The 18,717-nt window shown below is 42.7% G+C and overlaps 1 protein-coding gene across 4 annotated transcripts; it reads left to right on the top strand.

Annotated features, from left to right (window-relative positions):
• Positions 1-454: 454 nt before the first annotated feature.
• Positions 455-18,493, top strand: kdm5c (lysine demethylase 5C). 4 transcript variants are annotated; one of them, XM_020096074.2, is made up of 29 exons: positions 455-868; positions 2,412-2,559; positions 4,223-4,300; positions 4,397-4,519; positions 4,614-4,784; positions 4,947-5,081; positions 7,396-7,452; positions 9,888-10,011; positions 10,290-10,561; positions 10,834-10,992; positions 11,095-11,214; positions 11,310-11,468; positions 12,111-12,292; positions 12,407-12,569; positions 12,666-12,785; positions 12,877-13,071; positions 13,163-13,344; positions 13,473-13,597; positions 13,696-13,843; positions 13,917-14,007; positions 14,222-14,604; positions 14,731-14,869; positions 14,974-15,153; positions 15,303-15,431; positions 15,528-16,277; positions 16,395-16,437; positions 16,530-16,729; positions 17,166-17,354; positions 17,451-18,493. In XM_020096074.2, the coding sequence occupies exons 2-29, from the start codon at positions 2,416-2,418 to the stop codon at positions 17,457-17,459; spliced, it is 4,770 nt and encodes a 1,589-aa protein (XP_019951633.1). In that variant the 5' UTR covers positions 455-868; positions 2,412-2,415; the 3' UTR covers positions 17,460-18,493. The 4 variants fall into 4 exon arrangements, with proteins under 4 accessions (XP_019951633.1, XP_069382398.1, XP_019951632.1 ...); XM_020096073.2 differs by having other exon boundaries at positions 462-1,290; XM_069526297.1 differs by lacking the exon at positions 7,396-7,452.
• Positions 18,494-18,717: the final 224 nt, after the last annotated feature.

Genomic DNA, 18,717 nt, shown 5'->3' with positions numbered 1-18,717 from the left:
AGTGTCACAGTGATAAAGAGAAATATAATATCTATCATGCATCATATGATTTTATATAGGGGGACTTTTCTCAATTAATATAATATTTCAATTTTACGTAGTTAGAATGAGATGGGTGGACACCAGTACAACGTGTCTTTAAGAAAGATTTAAAAGAGGAGAATGAGTTTGATTTCATTTTTATTTTTAAAGTTTTTAACAAAGATGTTGCAAGAGACAATAACAATGAATGATACAACGTTGCATTTTATTTCATGCACGTAGTCAATATGAGCATGTTTCCATTGGCTCTATTACAACCCTGCACCTCTACAGCTCTTTAATAATCCTGCAACTTTACAGCTCTATAAAAACCCTCTACCTCTGCAGCTCTACTAAAACCCTGCACCTCTGCAGCTCTGTTGCAATCCTGCAGCTCCTACAGCTGATCTCGTTGTTTCCGGTGTGCGTACGTGTGCACTACTTTCAGGGAGTAAACGTGGCGGACGTGGTGTGGAGATTCGAGGTTGTGCTCCGGTCGTGAGAAAAAACTAAGATGGCGTCTCGTCAAGAAAGATAGCCTGGCCCGATGAGAGTGATCATATTGATCGGGAAATGATTGATCAACGACACAACCGATGATGCCCGAGACTCTCGCTCACCATTAAACGAACCTCTGTCGCCCGCGTTCTGAGCCCGAGTCGTTCGGCAGAACGGAGCCGATGGAGAACCGAGGCTGAATATCGGTCAACTTCGCTAGCAGCGGTAGCTAGCCGACCGGACCGAGCACAGCTGGCCACCGTTAGCTAACCACCAGGCATCACAACAACAGAGGAAGGAGAGCGGCCACCAAGCCCCATCACACCCCGGGACATCGAGGTGTCTGCGGGTCAGTCACGACAACGCAGCGGCACATTTCAACGCTGATGGGTCGATAGATAAGCGCACATAATAGATTTTGTTTCCCACGGACACGTATGAGATTAACGCCGATTAGCTGCCTGTTAGCGTGGGTTTGAGCAGGACGGCTGTCTCGCCTGTGGTTTGTTGACTTAGTCTCCTCGGGCACCCACTCCACGTTAGCTCACCAGTGCTAGCTTGTTACCTAAAACCGTGGGAAGCTGAGCTGAGAAGAAGCGGAGGCCTCGATGCTAACGCTAGCTCAACTCGCCTGTGATAGATGAACAATAGGCACAAATAGACCTCATGACGGACCCCAGAGGAGACACCTGTACAGCCAGCTAGGAACCAGGGAACCGGGGCGGACACTTTTCTTTTCTTTCCGTTTTTTGTTATGGCTGTCGCCGGAAGGTAAGCTTAGTTTTGACGCCACTTGTCCCAAGTTTAGGAGCTAATCGCTAACAGTTGTCAGTTAACACGGTTCCGTGTCGCCGGGTGATCTTTCACAACACCCACACCTCAGCGGGCTGTTTGACTCCCGGGTTCGTTGTCAATTGTCCAAAAGCTCAGTGATTAATCTCGCCCCAGCCCACTCGTGTGTGTGGTCATGCCTTCATGGCCTTCGATACCTCAAGGGTTCATGGCCTCCACGCCATTGTTTGTCTGTGAGACCATGAAGAATGAGATAGATGGGGTCCATGCCACCGGACCCTACTTTAAGTTTAATTCATTTATTCGACCTTTCATAATGAAAAACTTTTAAGATTACACAGAGAGCTCTACCGTGATTCTTACGTTTACACGTTTACACAACGTTTTCTGCTGTCACCTTTTTATTGAAACACTTCACTTGTTGTTCTGTGTTGCACCTGATGAAGCATCAGTCAACTGTTGCCCCTCTTCCTCGCTGGGCCTTGTTGATTCTCCAGAGCATGGCAGTTGTTTTGTCTGATGTTGGGGGAGGGGGGGATTTAACAATGAACACTTTGAGGACCCACCCCCCCAAAAAAAAGGTCTCATCCTGGGAATCTCTGTTTGTTTTTATTGATCATGAACTTAAAGCTTTGGGCGAAACAATAAACCATCAAACTTAAGATAATCCTTTAGTAGCACTGAAGATGGAAATGTACTTGTACACTGTGCCAGGCCAGGAAGTAATGCTTCAGCTAGCGTAAACAAATGAAGAAACTTTTTGAAACCCTTCCATGCTCTTTATTTTGTCTCAAACTCGTTGGTTTTTACTTGTCACTGAGAGTTATTTATTTTGTGTGTTGTGTAAAATGTTGTTTTGAAGGCTGAAGGCACAATGCTGATCAATGAATGTACTTCTCTAGTGTCCTTTCCTCGGAACTTCCTTAAAGAGAGAAGTGACTAAATTGGGTGCTAGACTTTAGATTTTAAAGTTGGTCTCCACAAAGTAAAGATTCACATTCAAAAACATTCTGGACTTTCTTCAGTTGTTGTCATACACATTCGATGAGTCAACGAGAGGTATTTAACTTGTTGTGCATTGTCCAACTTCCTTTTGTTAGGGCAATGGAAGGGGAAGAGTTTGTCCCTCCTCCGGAGTGTCCAGTATTTGAGCCGACATGGGAGGAGTTTCAGGATCCCCTGGGCTACATCGCCAAGATACGTCCGATCGCAGAGAAGTCTGGAATCTGCAAAATTCGACCTCCGCCAGTAAATATTTGCTTATGCTTGGTTTATGTTGAATAAATTGCCTGCTCTGTGTTCCATGTGTAACATATTCCATGCACAGGGTATTTATATAGGAGGTATTAGGCCCAATACCATCAGACATCATCCAAAATCAGATTTTTGTAAACAGTGATGAATCCACATCAGCAGCAGGGTGAGGAGGATGGAGATTACAATTAGAGACTAATGTGATATTTGTGTTCGTCATTCTACTTCATACAGTGTTTTCATGTCAGTAATATTTTTTAGTATATTGATTTGTTTCCAGAGGTATGATTGAGTTAAATACTGACGTGACTTGGTTGCTGCTCTAGAAAATTATTTTACGTTTTCTAACCCAGTTTTAAATTATATATTTTTTTTAAATAATAATTGGAAGGAAGAACCAATAAGAGTTTCAGTAAAGAACCACATGAGTATTTGTGTTAAGAACTTAAATAACACATTATATGCACCCTGAGAGAGTCCCCACTGTCTGACCATTGCAACCTATATGTAGCCCTTCAGAAACTTAGAGACATACCTGCATTCACTCAGCCTGTGAACATTTGACTTATCAGACTGAACCCTGGAAACAGAGGCTGCAAATTCACACCATTTGGCCAATCAGATAAATCTACGCTCAGCTACTTTAAGATTAATTGAGCAAGGACATAGGAGCTGTGTATACGCACACTTCAATGTTAATTTATTGCAAGAAATATTGTCATCACTATATTGAACAACCGCACATCACAGATTTTGTCACACAGCCTTAATAACCAGTCTGACAGTTTGAAGTGTAATCCAGATCTGAATGTGAACAACATGTCGCTATACCTCCGCAACATCTGTGACCAGAGGAATTATCATGTTATTGAGTTGACTGTGCTTCTGTCCTATTCTCATGAACACCATCTTTCTTAAAAGTTGCCATAAATGTTCACTTTGCCTCAAGGATGAACTGATTAGATGTTTGTTGTCGAAGGTCACACTGATGTCACAAAACTCCTTTTTGACCATAATTCAAGAATGAATGCACAAATGATAACACATTTTCAGACTTTTCAACTGGATAAACTGAAGTGATGATACTTTGTATTGTAAAGGTTAAAGGGTAAGGGGAAACAAATGTCTGGCTATTGTTCAGCAAAGTAACTGAGGAGCAGAAGTGAGGGTCGTGATGATATCTTCTGTCAGTTGACCGGTTGGTGGAGCTTTTAATTTTAGATGACACCAAAAAATATTTATGTATAAATAGAGCAAGGATAAATATGCAGTGTTCACACAAAAACGAACAAAATAATAATCTACAACTGAAATAAAGTTTTTCTTAGGCATAATTTGAACTTTTAAAATATTGATTTTGCCAAATAAAGATCTTGTAGAATATGTATTTCCCTCAGTGTTGATTGTTGAGAAAGTGGGTCTTTAATTGTTGAGAGTGTGAACTTCATTTGCTCTTTAGTTGGTGGCCTTGGTTATCATCCCTGGTTAAAGCAGAGCCAAGTTCTTGAGCCTGAAAGCCAGAGTTAAACCAGGGTTAAGCTCAAACTAAGCTCTCAATCGTGTTAATCTTCGATGTCCATGTTCATTGGCTGTTTTTACTAAGAAGTTTTTTTTTGTACGTATTGGCTGACAAATTTGTGTCTTTGCTCCCATATAGGATTGGCAGCCACCATTTTCAGTGGAGCTGGATACCTTTCGCTTCACACCCCGCATCCAAAGGCTCAATGAGCTGGAGGCAAGTTTTTCTTTATTTCCCTTAACTTTGACAGTTGAAGATTGTTATGGAACTGATCAGAGTCATCTTTGTTGTCCCTCATTCATCTCATTTTAGGCGGAGACCAGAGTAAAGCTTAATTATTTGGACCGCATCGCCAGATTTTGGGAAATCCAGGCATCCTCGTTGAAAATCCCACACATTGAAAGACGCATCCTCGATCTTTTCAGCCTGTCAAAGGTGAGTTTGAACTCACTTGTTTTTACTTAGAAAACAATTCAAAGATCTTTTTGTACGTTTTCTATGATTGCTGAAATGTTCCATATGGTTCCAGATTGTGACGAGTGAAGGAGGCTTTGAGATGGTCTGTAAGGAGCGCCGCTGGGCTCGTGTGGCCCAGAGGCTTGGATACCCTCCAGGCAAGAACATCGGCTCTCTGCTGCGCTCACACTACGAGAGGATCGTCTACCCCTTTGAAATGTTCCAGTCTGGTGCCAGCCTGCCGGTATCAACACACATTCCTATCTCAGTTAATAGATGACATTCAAAATGAACTGATCTGTGTAAAGCAGCTTTGTCACTATATGATAAATGAATCTTACTGTGGTAGGTTATGTGTAGCATGTATGGACAGGTTCTCATGAAAGCCCTCTTTATGTCATTACAGCATTGCAAGCCAAAGCACTATGATGGTGAAGATGTGGATAAAGAGTACAAGCCCCACTCCATCCCCCTGCGACAGTCAGTGCAGCCATCCAAAATCATCAGTTACGGGCGCAGAGCAAACAGATGCCAGCCTGATGTGAGTGAGCGTTTGTCAATCAGTGAATTTAAGATTGTTTATTTTTATCTTTGATTTACATAGTCCTTTTGTTGCATCTGATCTGTCAAACACGAAATATCTCTCACCAGTAACACTGTTCTTATGCTTCATCAGTGATGGTTTCCCACAGGACTTCAAACATCATTTGAGAATCATTGCCACTGTGATAATATCTGTATTTGTTCTCTTAGTAATAACAGACTTGTAATGAGGTTGGTTTTAAAACACAATACCTTCAAAATATTGAAAGTTCAAAGCCATTGCCTTTGTTTTTGTTGTCTTACACTGAAGACATGTGAGTTTAAGATCCAAAGATGAACATGAAACAAGATTTCACATCTCAGCTGTTATTTCCTGGTATTTACATCTAGATGTGTTTTACTCCTTTTTTCTCCCACAGCTCTCTGGTCTTCATTTGGGTTTGTTCTTTTATTTTCAAACAACAAATGTAGTCTGAAACCCAAGTCTTAAACCAAGGGTAGACATTCACCTTTTCAGTATAAAGGTGCACCTACAAAACAAAAAACTCCTGTCAGTCGCATGTTCCTTTTGCTCACTTGAAGAATGGGTGGGTCCCAACATGAAGAGATATGTCTGTTTAACATAAAGATGCACATGCCAGGAAATGAAAGCTGACATTCCGAAGTCTTATTTCAAATTCATCTTCAGTACGCAACAAAAACAAAGGGGTTGGTCTGGTCATTCCAACAGTTTTCCAGGGAAATGTACAGAATACAGCGTTTTCTTTTACCTGAAATAATCAGGTTTGTTAATCTGTAAACAGGAGGTTTACACTTGTTATTTGGTTAACTCGACTGAACAGCAAACAAAGAAGACCGGCAGTATCTTATAATGTTAATTTTTAGAGTTTTAGCATAATTTAATAGTTATTGGTCTGTCTGCTGATCACCAATAGTGTCAGGTTGCATCATATAGGCTAATGAAAAGTCAAGCCACTAATCAACCTGGAATATAGCCCTAGGCTGTTGATATTAAGAGTTTTGATGTGTTTATCCATGTGCTCCGGTGCACGAGTGTCACTGTAGCGTCAGGTAACTGCTTCACTTTAGCCCACCCCAGCTTGCTTATTCTCCGTCCTGCTCGCTGCTCTGCTTAATTCTGCAGTTTTCCTCTCTGCTCCATGGCTTATTTTGTTCTCTGTTTTGTTTCTTCCACCTTCTTCCATCCCCAAAGTAGACACACAACTATTAGTTCCATGAGCCACTTTTATTTTCTACAGTAATGTTGCCAGTGAACAGCACACTGACTGGACCGGTTTGTCATCTCATGCTTGATACATGTGTTACAAGCTAAGGATGCTTCAGCCCCCTCAGGTTTTTAATGATCTGCTCACCATACCTTTGCTAGTGTTTTTTTCCCTGTCACTACTAATGCTGGAATAGATTTTTGTTTTGCATATTTACTTAAATGCTGAATTCAAAGAAACAACTTAAGTTTGAGACAGATTTTCTCAAAATATATGTTGCAAGAATCATTAGAAGATTGACACTGTAACTGAAACTAGTGACACAACTACCCAGTAGTAGTAGTAATAGTTGTAAGTAATCGACATCTATGTGAAATCCAGTCCATTTGGTTCTGTCTTCTTCTAAAAACGTAAATAATGTACACAGGACAGTAACAGTTGAGTATATTTTCACTCAACTTTGAAAATTATCTTATATTAGAACCAGTATTAGTAAATTAAGTAGAACTCAGCAGGCTGCACCACCTGTGGCTGTGTGAGCGGCCTGAGGGATCGTAGCTTTCCTCATCCTCATACAAGACTGCGGTATCATGGTTTCGATCTCAGTTTCAGAATCATAAAATCCCCTACTTGTCAGCAAACAGAACTCTCATAAACTCTATTTCAGTTTGGTTCTAAAGCTGCCCCCATAAAAATCATGTTGGTGCAACAGCAGGCATTTTCTTTCCATATAGAATTTAATGTTTCTTTACATTCGTTTCAACGAGAAGTGGAAGACATTGAATTCAATCAATACATTTCTCAACATGCTGGTCTATCAGACTGCAGTGTAAAGAAAATGTATGTTAAATGACGACAACCATTAGTAGACATCCCAAAACTTTAGTACCTAGACCCACACAAGTTTCCTGTTGGACTTAATTTATCCTACAAATAATATATATGACCCATATCTCGTAATGTGTGCCAGGGATATTTTTCCTACATCTACTGGCTGTGTTCTCTCCAGGCTCTCTCCCTTCCCCTCTCATCTCCCTTCTTCCTCTTGTCTTAGTTTATCGTTGCTGTTATTGTCTCCCCTTGCAGGGTCCAGAGGATCTGGCCCCCCATCCTCTCACCGCTGGCTCTCAACTCATCTCTGCGGTACTGCCTCTTGAGCATATGAGCTCACCTTCCGCTCCCACTCTCTTTCTGCCGCTTTCCTAGACCACCTCACCCCTTCTGAACGTTTTGTTTTCAAATTTTCACTAACCACAGAAACTTTTTTTTAATATGCAGTCATACATCTTATGTATACGAGGTGGCAACACATAAAAGGGTCACATGCCTGTCACAGACATGTTGCCAAAATGTGCACTTTGATTTCTATGTCAGACACTGAACAAAGAGAGGAGGATTTGCCTGCCCTGTCTGTTCTTCAAGAACAGACTCTAGAACTGTTATTAGAAATGGGAGAATGTCGTCTCATCACAGGTGTTTTTGAGCCTCATCATTGAAGGTTTAGTCAATATATTATAGATTAAAAGTGAATTGAATGAATGAATGTTGGCAAATCTAGATCCCAGTGCCAAGGTTTCTGAGAACTAATATCTCAGATACCCCAAATGGCACAGTTCACAGCAGACTCTGATATTAAATATTAACTTTATCCCAAACTGTCACATTTTCCTGGTCTAGCTGTTGGCCGTTGCGCTCTTCAGTTTTCTCTCTTTCCCCCGTGCACTTTCTCTGTGGTTGTACTTGGCTTGTACTGCTGGGCTGTCTGTGTGCCTTTGCACTGCTGCTCTTTTGCCTCGCTCTCTACTCACTCCAGCAGCTAAGCGTGTGGCTGCATGTGTTCTCTTTGGGGTGCACTCACACAGAAGAACCTAGTGGGTTTAATTTTATAAGCTTTTGCTTTCATAGTCTGAAGACAGACAGGAAAGTATTGTATGTTATTGTTGTTGCCCTCCAGGTTTGTCAAGGTTTGCTTGTTTGCCCTCCATCATCAAGTTCTACTTTTCCATCTGCTGGTTTCAGTCCCCATCCCACTTGCCAAGTTTGGTTGCCAGATTAAATACATCTTTTTTATGCTACCAGAAAATGTAGATCAATGACTGGACAGCACAACTTCATACAAGTGGCAAAGTCAAAAACAAACTTGTTTTAGAAGAGTCTTGGAATTGTTGTGTGTCTTGTTTTTGTGATCTGAATGAATAATGACATGCATTGAAGACTTTTCTTACCACAGGAATATATTAGAGTAATGGTTTGTTGGTTTAATTCTGCGTTTTTAAAAAACTGGTCAGATTATGAGAACTAATCATTTACTGTGAAAGCCCCTTCTTAAATGCCTTTTTAGAGACAGACGTTTGAGATGCAACCTGTTTTAAAAGTGTTGTGAATGTTGTTCTGCATTTTTGTGCTTTTCAGTTCTACTGAGTGATAACTGAAAGTGATGTTAAGACCTGTTTGCAATCATACTGCCTGAACTAGTGCCCAACATTGTGGCCTAGCTTCAAAACATGAAAGTGGAACTGAATTGTAATTACTGCTCTAAAGTTATTGAATGCAACATTTAATATTAAGCTCAGTGAACGAGCTGAAAACAAACACATATTGCTTGTAATGGTTGAGTCTAATTAGCCGTTTATAAGAAAATGATTTGAATTCTTGTTGAGTGAGGCTGAGACCAAATAGCTCCTCTTCTCTCCACCAGCAGAGAGAAGACAGCAGAGAAGATGAGGTCACAAGAATGTTAGGCAGTGTAAAGTAAAAAGCTTGCAACCATTTAAATAACATCGCTGGTATTATGCACTCATGAAATCTGCCTTTGTGAAGTGAAGAATGCAGCAAAGGCAGAGTTTTCCAAATCTGAGCATTTTTAAGATTGAGATTTAGATTTTGAAAAGTTTTGCATGAGGCAGGAATGAGAAACATTTGAATTATAATCAAAATATTTTAGATATCAGTGCAGTGTTAGAAGCTCTCTCAGAATCTGATTTGTTACCACACATTGTGCATAAAATAATTCTGCTTATTACATGTCAAAGATACACTGGAGAATAAGCATTATCTACCTTTCTAAATGAAAGTTTGATGACAGTGATTTTAAAGACCTGAGAATTACATTTTTACAAGAAGTTACTCTGACACCAGTGCATGTTTGCATAGTAAACTCATGTTTTCTAAATATATTGTCAGTTATGATGACAGACTGTATTACCTGGGAAACTTATTTTAACCTCTGACTGTTTTGTTGTGCAACAATACACTGCAACAAACACCACCCGTGATGTAAGAAAAACTGAAATCCTAGTCAGTAAAATCTAAAGGACATCCACTGGTATGGTTGCAACTGTTGGTGATTGTGTGTCTTGGTGGTGGGTCTTAACCTTAAAGCTTTCACTGTGACGTAGGCTAACTTTTCCTTACTTTCTAACCACAGCACAATCCCTTCTTGTGATGCATTGCTATGCTCTTGTGTTTTCATTTTTGTCGATCTGCATTTGGCCTCAGACCTTGCTTCGCTTTGTGTTCTCTGGAGAGTAGTTGCCGTAAGTCTATCACTTAATAATTAAACTGTACTTTTTATCCAGCCTGAACCTACAGAGGAAGACATCGAGAAGAATCCAGAGCTGAAGAAGCTACAGATCTATGGTGCTGGACCTAAGATGATGGGGCTCGGGCTGGTTGCGAGGTATAAAGGCATCAGAAAGAAAGGTAAGTGCTGTGATCTCAAACTCATTTGCCAGCTAGCAGACAGCAAATTCTAGAATCATTATATGGATCAGTAATATGGACATACTGAAGCAACACTAAACCACAACAATTAATCTGATGCAGCTAATGCAATAACTTGACTCACTCCCATCAATAAGCATTGAAGGGCTGTTTATTGGTTTAGATTAGACTATTCTGGGATGTCTTAGCGCTATAAAGATTTTATTCTGTGATAACTAGCAACCTTTGATTCTAAACACTGAATGCTCTTCTTTCAGATGAGCTGCCTCAGACTGTTACCGTCAAAGAAAACGTGTCGGTGGCCCCCGTTGATACCCCAGTGAAGGCAGAGCCACTGGAGCCTCCGGAGAAGCAGAGTGAAGGGGCCACATCTAGTCCCCAGCCGCCTCCCCCGAGCATCACGATTAAGACAGAAGTGAAGAAAGAAGAACCAGAGAACGGGAAAGACAATGACGCGGAGGACGATGATCCAGATAAGCCGTGCACCAAAATGACCATGAGGCTTCGACGCAACAACAACCCACAATGTGTAAGCAGACCAAAGTACACAAAGAATCAGAGTTTTTTTTAAACTGTCACTGATTCTTATAATACATCTCTGAAAATTTGATAAAGAGGTCAACTGATTTAATTTGGCTTTAAACACAATGTACTGTGCTTTTCATAACTTGTCGGTCTAATGTGATTTCAGTTGTTTGCTCCATTTCATTTTATCTGTGCAATAGTGTTCTGGTGGGACACTCGGTTGTCTGCAGCATCACTCATCAGGCTCAACGTTTTCTACTCCTCACTGTATTATAGGTTGATTCTTTTGTGTGTCGAATGTGTGGTCGGGGAGATGATGATGAGAAACTCCTGCTGTGTGATGGCTGTGATGATAACTACCACACCCACTGTCTACTACCCCCACTCATTGATCCTCCCAAAGGCAACTGGCGATGTCCTAAGTGTGTGGCAGAGGTACGTAAGAAAGTTTAAACACATTCCTTTGTGTCTGTAATATTCATTACAGGCTTTGATAGATTTCTTCTAATCCACATAATTTTGTCTGTTGGTCTTTAGGAGTGCAAGAAGCCAGCAGAAGCATTTGGCTTTGAACAAGCTACACGAGAGTACACGTTGCAGAGTTTTGGGGAAATGGCTGACGCCTTCAAAGCAGATTACTTCAACATGCCTGTCCATGTAAGCACTCCTACACAGGCCTCATCGTTATAAAGTCTGGCTCTGCCCTTACTGGTGTTTAAACAAGTGACCAATCTCTATCCATGTCTGTGTAGATGGTTCCCACTGAGCTTGTGGAAAGAGAGTTCTGGAGGTTGGTCAGTAGCATCGAGGAAGACGTGACTGTGGAATACGGAGCCGACATACACTCCAAAGAGTTTGGCAGTGGCTTCCCAATGAACAATGGCAAGAGGAAGCTCACAACAGAGGAGGAGGTATTTACATTGTTTTTCTTTTGTAACGCCAAATGTTTTGAAGGAAATAGCTTGAATAACAGATTTGGATTGAATGAGGTGCTTTAGATAACTTGTAGTAAACTAAGTCCAGCACAGGTACATTTATAAATCAAATATAATGTGCAAAATGTCAAGGAGCATGACTCCCAACTCATCCCTACTCAATTCAATGATGCTCTAAAGACTAGAATGGCATTCCATAGAGCGCATAACACCCAACAGTCCAGTTAACTTCAGGCAGGCTGCCCCACACCTAAAGACATCAGACCCCTAGATATGAAGGATGAATTATCCCCTGGGGAATTTAGTATAAATGTCAACAAACACCCCATCTTGCAATGTTAAAGAAAGCCAAAAAAAATGTATTGGATCCACCCCAAACTTAAATGGGTTCCTTGTCTCATGTTCCATCCCTCCACCAACTTCAGTGGAAATCTGTTCTGTAGCTTTGGTAAAGTTTAGTTAAGCTAAACCGAGAGTGAAAACATGAACTCTCTATGGTGGTAAATTTGTTCCTGTTTGCCATCCGTCTAGACTGATCCTATCACAAACATGAACCACAGTAACAGTAAGATGGTAATCTGTCCAGTGGTTAATTTCAACTCTCCTCTCTTCTGTCAGGACTATGCTCGCTCTGGCTGGAACTTGAATGTGATGCCCGTGCTGGAACAGTCACTCCTGTGCCATATTAACGGAGACATCTCTGGGATGAAGGTGCCATGGCTTTACGTTGGCATGGTGTTCTCAGCTTTCTGCTGGCACATCGAGGATCACTGGAGCTACTCCATCAACTACCTGCACTGGTACAGAACACTCGTATTATCTAGGGAGGATTAAAGTTTGTAATGTAGAGACTATGATGAACCAGAACCTTCTCTCGCTCTCTATTTCACTTCCCATGTGTCTATCATTTCCAGGGGTGAACCCAAAACATGGTATGGCGTACCCTCTGTGGCAGCTGAGCGACTGGAGGAGGTGATGAAGACGAAGACCCCCGAGCTGTTTGAGTTTCAGCCTGACCTCCTGCACCAGCTGGTGACCATCATGAACCCCAATATCCTCATGGCTCATGGTGTACCGGTCAGTGTCACATACACACACACACACAGGCACATGCACCTGGCAGAAATATGTTTGATTAAAAAGCTTTCTTACCTCTTTGCTTTTAAATTGCAGGTTGTACGCACCAACCAGTGTGCTGGCGAGTTCGTCATCACCTTCCCCAGAGCCTATCACAGTGGCTTTAATCAGGGATATAACTTTGCTGAAGCTGTCAACTTCTGCACTGCAGACTGGGTATGTCTGTCCACACGGTCTCTCTCTCAGGTCATCATTTCATATTATTTAAGATTCCTTGATTAAGATCATTGCGTTCTCCTGCCCTCAGCTACCTGCTGGCCGATCCTGTATTGAGCACTACCGCCGTCTAAGGAGGTATTGTGTATTCTCCCACGAGGAGCTCACCTGTAAAATGGCTGCCAGCCCAGAGAAACTAGATCTTAACCTGGCTGCAGCCACACACCGGGAAATGTTTATTATTGTTCAGGAGGAGAGGAAGCTGCGGAAGGGACTGATGGAACGGGTGAGCTACATAAGGAGAGCTTCATTAATTTGATGCCCTGTCAAATCTTCTAAACTCTGATCGTTCAATGCAATCTGTGATGTTCGTGCAGGGGATCACCGAAGCAGAGCGCGAGGCATTTGAGCTGCTGCCTGACGACGAGCGACAGTGTGATAAATGCAAGACCACATGCTTCCTTTCTGCTTTGGCGTGTTCGAAATGCCCCGAGCGTCTGGTGTGTCTCTATCACACTCAGGATCTGTGCAACTGCCCCACTGAAAAACTCTACCTCAGGTATTCACTTGTTTTGTGTGTTTGTATACTTTTCAGAAAGTATGATTGCCCATAATGTACCACAGTGTACTTTTCTGTCTGGTTGAATCTATGTTAAAAAAAAAAAAAAAAAATCCCGTCACTTACAGGTACAGATATACCCTGGATGAGTTGCTGGCCATGCTTCACCGGTTAAAGGTTCGATCTGAGTCTTTTGATTCCTGGGCCAACAGAGTGAAAGAGGCACTTGAGCAAGAAGAAGGAAACAAGATAGGTGAGAGATTATAATGATTGAATCTCTTAAACTTAGTTTCAGCCTTAATTTGTGTTTTTCGATGAACAAGCCAAAATTTAATGCTTCTTCAATTGCAGGAATTAATGACCTGGAATTGCTGAAGACGGAGGCGTCAGACAAAAAGTTTCCAGACAACGAACTTCTCCGGAGACTCAACACAGTTCTTAAAGACATAGAGCGCTGCCAACAGACGAGTAATGAACTCCTGGATGAGTCAAAGAGCAGGTATGAAGGATCACAAAGTTGATGTTACCCCTGTCTGTACAGCTACACACGCTTATATTTTGCTGTCTTTCAGTAAAAATAAGATGACCTTGGCAGAGCTGAAGTCCTTGGTAGAGACGATGCACAATCTGCCCTGTGTGATGAACAAGTTGGAGGAAGTGCAGGTAAGATAACAATGTCACAATCATAAGAAAACAATTACAATTACTCTCAGTTTGCTGACTAAACCTGATTTGTAACTTTATACAGTTAGAACATACACACATACATACTCACATACATACTCACATACATCACAACAATTTTACAAACTCAGCTTAAAGTTCTGTTTTTATTGAGTGCATTAAATGTTTATGTCTGTATCCCCTGGTTTTCAAGGCGGTGCTGCAGACAGTAGAGGAGTTCCAGAGCCAGGCTCAAGCATTGGTCAGTGACAGGGACTGGAGGAGGGACTCGCCACCACCAGAGCGATTGCAGACATTGTTGGAGGAGGGTGGCAAGCTGCCCGTTATGGTGCCAGAGTGTGATTTGCTTCAGGGCCTGAAGGAGCAGGGCCACTGGCTGGCAGAGGTGAGGTGCACCCTGGGCACAGAAGGAGGTGAGAGGCAGGAGGTGACGTTGGATGTGTTAAGGATCCTGATGCAGGCAGGCTGCAATGTGCCCCAGAGCGTATCTGTGGAGACGGCCATGGCAGAGCTTCAGGAGCTGCTCACAATCGCAGAGCGTTGGGAGGAGAAAGCAGAAATCTGCCTCGAACAAAGGTAAGACAGTCAGGAAGTCACACAAGATACTTTTCTCTACACTTCACCTGAGGCAGGCATTGTTGTCATGTCACAACCAGTGTTTCTTGTTTCAAACATATCTTTGTCATCATTTTTGTCTTCCAGTCAAAAACACCCCCTCTCCACCCTGGAGGCAATTGTGAACGAGGCCCAGCTTATCCCGGTCAAGCTTCCAAACATTCTGTCTCTACAGGGCTGTCTCACACGAGCACGGGCCTGGGTGACGGACTTGGATGAAATCCAGGTATTAAAAAAAATCGTGTCTTCTACATGGCCCCAATTGAATGAAAATTGTAAAACAAACTGTATCTCATGTTAATGCATTATTATCAATTATCTTTATCGTAGAATGGGGAGCATTACCCGTGTCTGGATGACCTGGAGGGCCTGGTGGCTATTGGAAGGGATCTGCCAGTTTTCATGGAGGAGCTAAGGCAGCTGGAGCTGCAGGTGGCCAGCGCTCACTCCTGGAGGGACAAGGCCACCAAGACCTTCCTGAAGAAGAGCAGTCAGCACAGTCTGCTAGAGGTGGGCGACTTGGAGGGAAATGGGGAAATAAGATTTGATGTCACAACAACAGATTTTCTGTGCAAGCTAATATGACATTCCACTTGAACAGCTCTTGGTAAGGTATCCTTCATGAGAGCATACATTTAACTTGAGTGTTACCATTGCAGGTATTATGTCCGTGTGCAAAAAGGAGAGAGAGGCGAGGTGGGACGGAGGCCTTGGATGATATTTTGGATGATTCTGATTCCAACACTCTGGGCCTCTCTGCTCAGGACCTGAGGGATCCTGCCGCGATTGTGAGTTTACTGAACATGACTTTGTGTGTTTGTAATTTCTCTGAAATGCTTGAATGTTGTTTGTTGACCTGTGCCTGATATGTGCTTTTACATCAGGTGATGGCGTTCAAAGAAGGAGAGCACCAGGAGAAGGAAGCACTACTGAGGTTACAGAAACTGAACATATGTAAATCTGGACTTAATGCTTCAAGTTGCAAGGAGAACGGGAGGTGGGACGAGACCATGGAGACAGACAAATCCAGCCACTCAGAGAACTCTGTAAAAGAGAATGGCAACAGTAACCACACCTGCACCACCCCCCCTGTGACGGTGTGTGTGTGTGCCGGGCAGCCCCGTGCCCCTCAGCTCCGCTGCCATCTGTGTAAGGACTGGTTCCATGGTGGCTGCGTTCCTTTCCCCTCCCTGCTCCCCTCCTCTGGACTGCTGACTAACCCGCTCTGCTGGTGGGACTGGGAAGCGCGTTTCTTGTGTCCGCAGTGTGAGCGGTCACGGCGCCCACGCCTGGAGACTATCCTGGCATTACTCGTGGCCCTGCAGAGGCTGCCGGTGCGTCTCCCTGAAGGAGAGGCCCTGCAGTGTCTCACAGAGAGGGCCATCACCTGGCAGGGCCGAGCTAAAGAGGCGCTGGAGACGTCCGAGCTGCAGCAGGCTCTTCAGAAGCTGCAGGAACTCAAAGAGACTCTGCACAGTGAAGCAGGGAAAGATGAAGACATGGAAAAGAAGACCGGAAAGAGCTCCGTCATAGTTTTGTCAGATTCCGAGGGAGGCGAAGGAGAGGATGGAGTCATTGATCTGACGGCGGAGAATTCACCTAAAAAGAAAACCAATGAAAGCAATGGCACTCAGGTCAACACCATATTCCTCCTCCTTCTCTTAATTTGAATATATTATCTGTATTTGCTGACTGTTTGTGTAATACTTCATCCACCTTCCCTCTTTTACACGCTGCTTGTGTTCCTACAGGCTGGATGTGAAAATGGCACCAGCAAGAAGTCAAACGTTACAGGTTAGACACTGTTAACATTATAACCATCAAGTCATTTCATTCCCTCCGTCCCACAGACACTCACTCCCACTTTTCCCCGTCCCTTTTTTCAGGTGTGGGGTCTCTGCTGCCCCTGCTGCCTCTGCTGAAGGGCCAGGTGGTGGAGCTTTCTACGGCCACCAGGAACCATCTGGAGGAGCTGCAGCTGGAGGGAGATCTGCTGGAGGTGTCTCTGGACCAGACTCACATCATCCACCGAGTTCTCCAAGCTTCCTCTGTCCCACCTAAAGACTCACTGCACACACTCATTCAGGTCAGGAAAACAGAAACACTCCGCTTTCTAAATTAAGTATTAATGGAGTTAAAGTGAGGACAGTTATTTCCTACGTGGGCATCAGCATATTCAACGTCAGACGTTAAACATCTATCATTAAATCCAAGAACAGAATTTTAAAGCACAAACTAAACCTAAACTGGACCATTTGCTGTTTTCACATTTTGAGAAATAAACTTCACTTTCCAATAATACACTGGTGTGTTCAGAAGATACAGAGCCACCAGCAGCTTGTTTGAGTTCAAGATAAACAAAGAACATGTGAAATTTAGACCTTTAATACATTTCTTATCCTTTCTTATACCTTTGGAAGCAGAGATAAGTTGCCGCGTGTATTGTTACGTTTCTCCTGATGCTGGTTCACCTCAGCTGCTTCTTTTCCAACGTTCTTGTCGTCTTTCTTTCTCTCCCTCAGATTGAGCTTGAAGAGCAGAGACGAACCAGCCGCAGCCGAGCCAAGGACTCCAAAAGGAAGAGGAAGAGCCACAGAGGCGGCTGTGGGGACGTGGCAGGCGAACGGTCACTGGACGCCTCTGAGTCAAAGAAAACCTGTCCCCTCAGCCACAGCCCTTCTCCTCACTTACCTGACCAGACTCGCCCAGAGGTAACAGCCCCTTGATTTTACTTCTGCTTTAAATATCTTCTTTTCATTCTCTGGAAATTGCTAAAAATGACACTTGATGACAATTGTCTTTCCCAGATTTTGTGATGTAGTCAACGCTGGAGCTCTGTGTGAGAGGATCTGCAGAGGAGCTGAAGGGACAGAACATTCTGTGCCAGAAAACCGTGTCAAGTTATAGAAAGATGCAGGACATCCCCCCCCTCCTCCTCCACCCTCCACCCCTTCTCATCCATCATCGATCCATTCAGACATAAACAGAGAGACGACTCTTCTACACTCTATTGCCTCATTCATTACTCCTTCAGACTCGCTGCCCATACCCAGACTTTATCCTCCTCCTCCTCCTTCGAAACCCATCTTCCCCTTGAACATATTAAAAGACTGTGTTGGACCGACGTGGGACTTAACGTAATAGGAATGTTCATTGGTCTAGAGTTGTCTCTGGTCAGTCAGTATGCTATGTTATCCCAATTGTATTAAATGCTTGTTCAAACGAAGCCTGGCTCAGCACCGGTGGTTTTCACTTCACTTGAACCCACCCGTTGGACGTCGGATAAGCTATTTGGTTCGTTTAGACAGTTCTGTTCCCCTGACGCTGACGTACAGCAGGTTTTGACGGCTGATCTTGGAAAACAGCACCGTGGTTACACTTGTATTTTTTTAGTTGTATTGACTCTTGTGTTTAATGCCGTTTTGAGGGGATATGCATTTTGAATAAACAGAGTAAATTTTGGGAAGTGTTATAAACAGGCATTAATGTTTTTGGTGCTACTTTCCCAAAATGGATATCTGTACCTCCTGTTTTGTCTCATCTCCCTTCCCTCCATTTTTTTTAAGCTCTTCTTCTTGACTCCATCTTTTTATTCCTTTTCAACTTGACCTCTTTTTCTTCTCGCCCGCCCTCCCTCATTCTCTCTCTTTGCAGATTAAGGTAACTTCACTGTAACTCACTTTGTCACAAATTATTTTGTTTCCTGGGTTCAAATTATATTATTATTATTATTATTATTGATATTGCAGACACACAGTTGTCGTGAGTTTGTGTATAAACTTTTCATTTAATGTTGCCTTTGTTTCTTTTCACTCTTGTTAGAAAAATAAAGGTTTAGAATTGTTTAGGACATGTTGACTCGTTCATTCACTGAATTCTACCACGCGACAGACACAGTTTTCATGATCACAGCGTTTATTTAAAAAAAGCTTCCACTGCAAAATGGCAGACACTGGACACCACAATATTCAACAAACAAGTATAACATTGGTTTTTTTTTCTCTATGCTATGAGCAGATCATAGAAAGACATCCACAATTACAGTATGTTAAAGGCTTTAAGTACATGATGGGG

The sequence above is a fragment of the Paralichthys olivaceus genome, chromosome 6 (assembly GCF_024713975.1).
Source record: "Paralichthys olivaceus isolate ysfri-2021 chromosome 6, ASM2471397v2, whole genome shotgun sequence".
Lineage (NCBI taxonomy): Eukaryota > Metazoa > Chordata > Actinopteri > Pleuronectiformes > Paralichthyidae > Paralichthys > Paralichthys olivaceus.
Note: the sequence above shows the minus strand (reverse complement) of the source record. Positions and strands in the feature narration are given on the sequence as shown.

Excerpts from the sequence above, each read along its gene's own strand:
- kdm5c (XM_020096073.2), top strand. Across the intron at positions 7,453-9,887 it reads GCTCTCAACTCATCTCTGCG|CCTGAACCTACAGAGGAAGA; the intron begins GTACTGCCTCTT and ends CTTTTTATCCAG. Across the intron at positions 10,562-10,833 it reads GCAACAACAACCCACAATGT|GTTGATTCTTTTGTGTGTCG; the intron begins GTAAGCAGACCA and ends ACTGTATTATAG.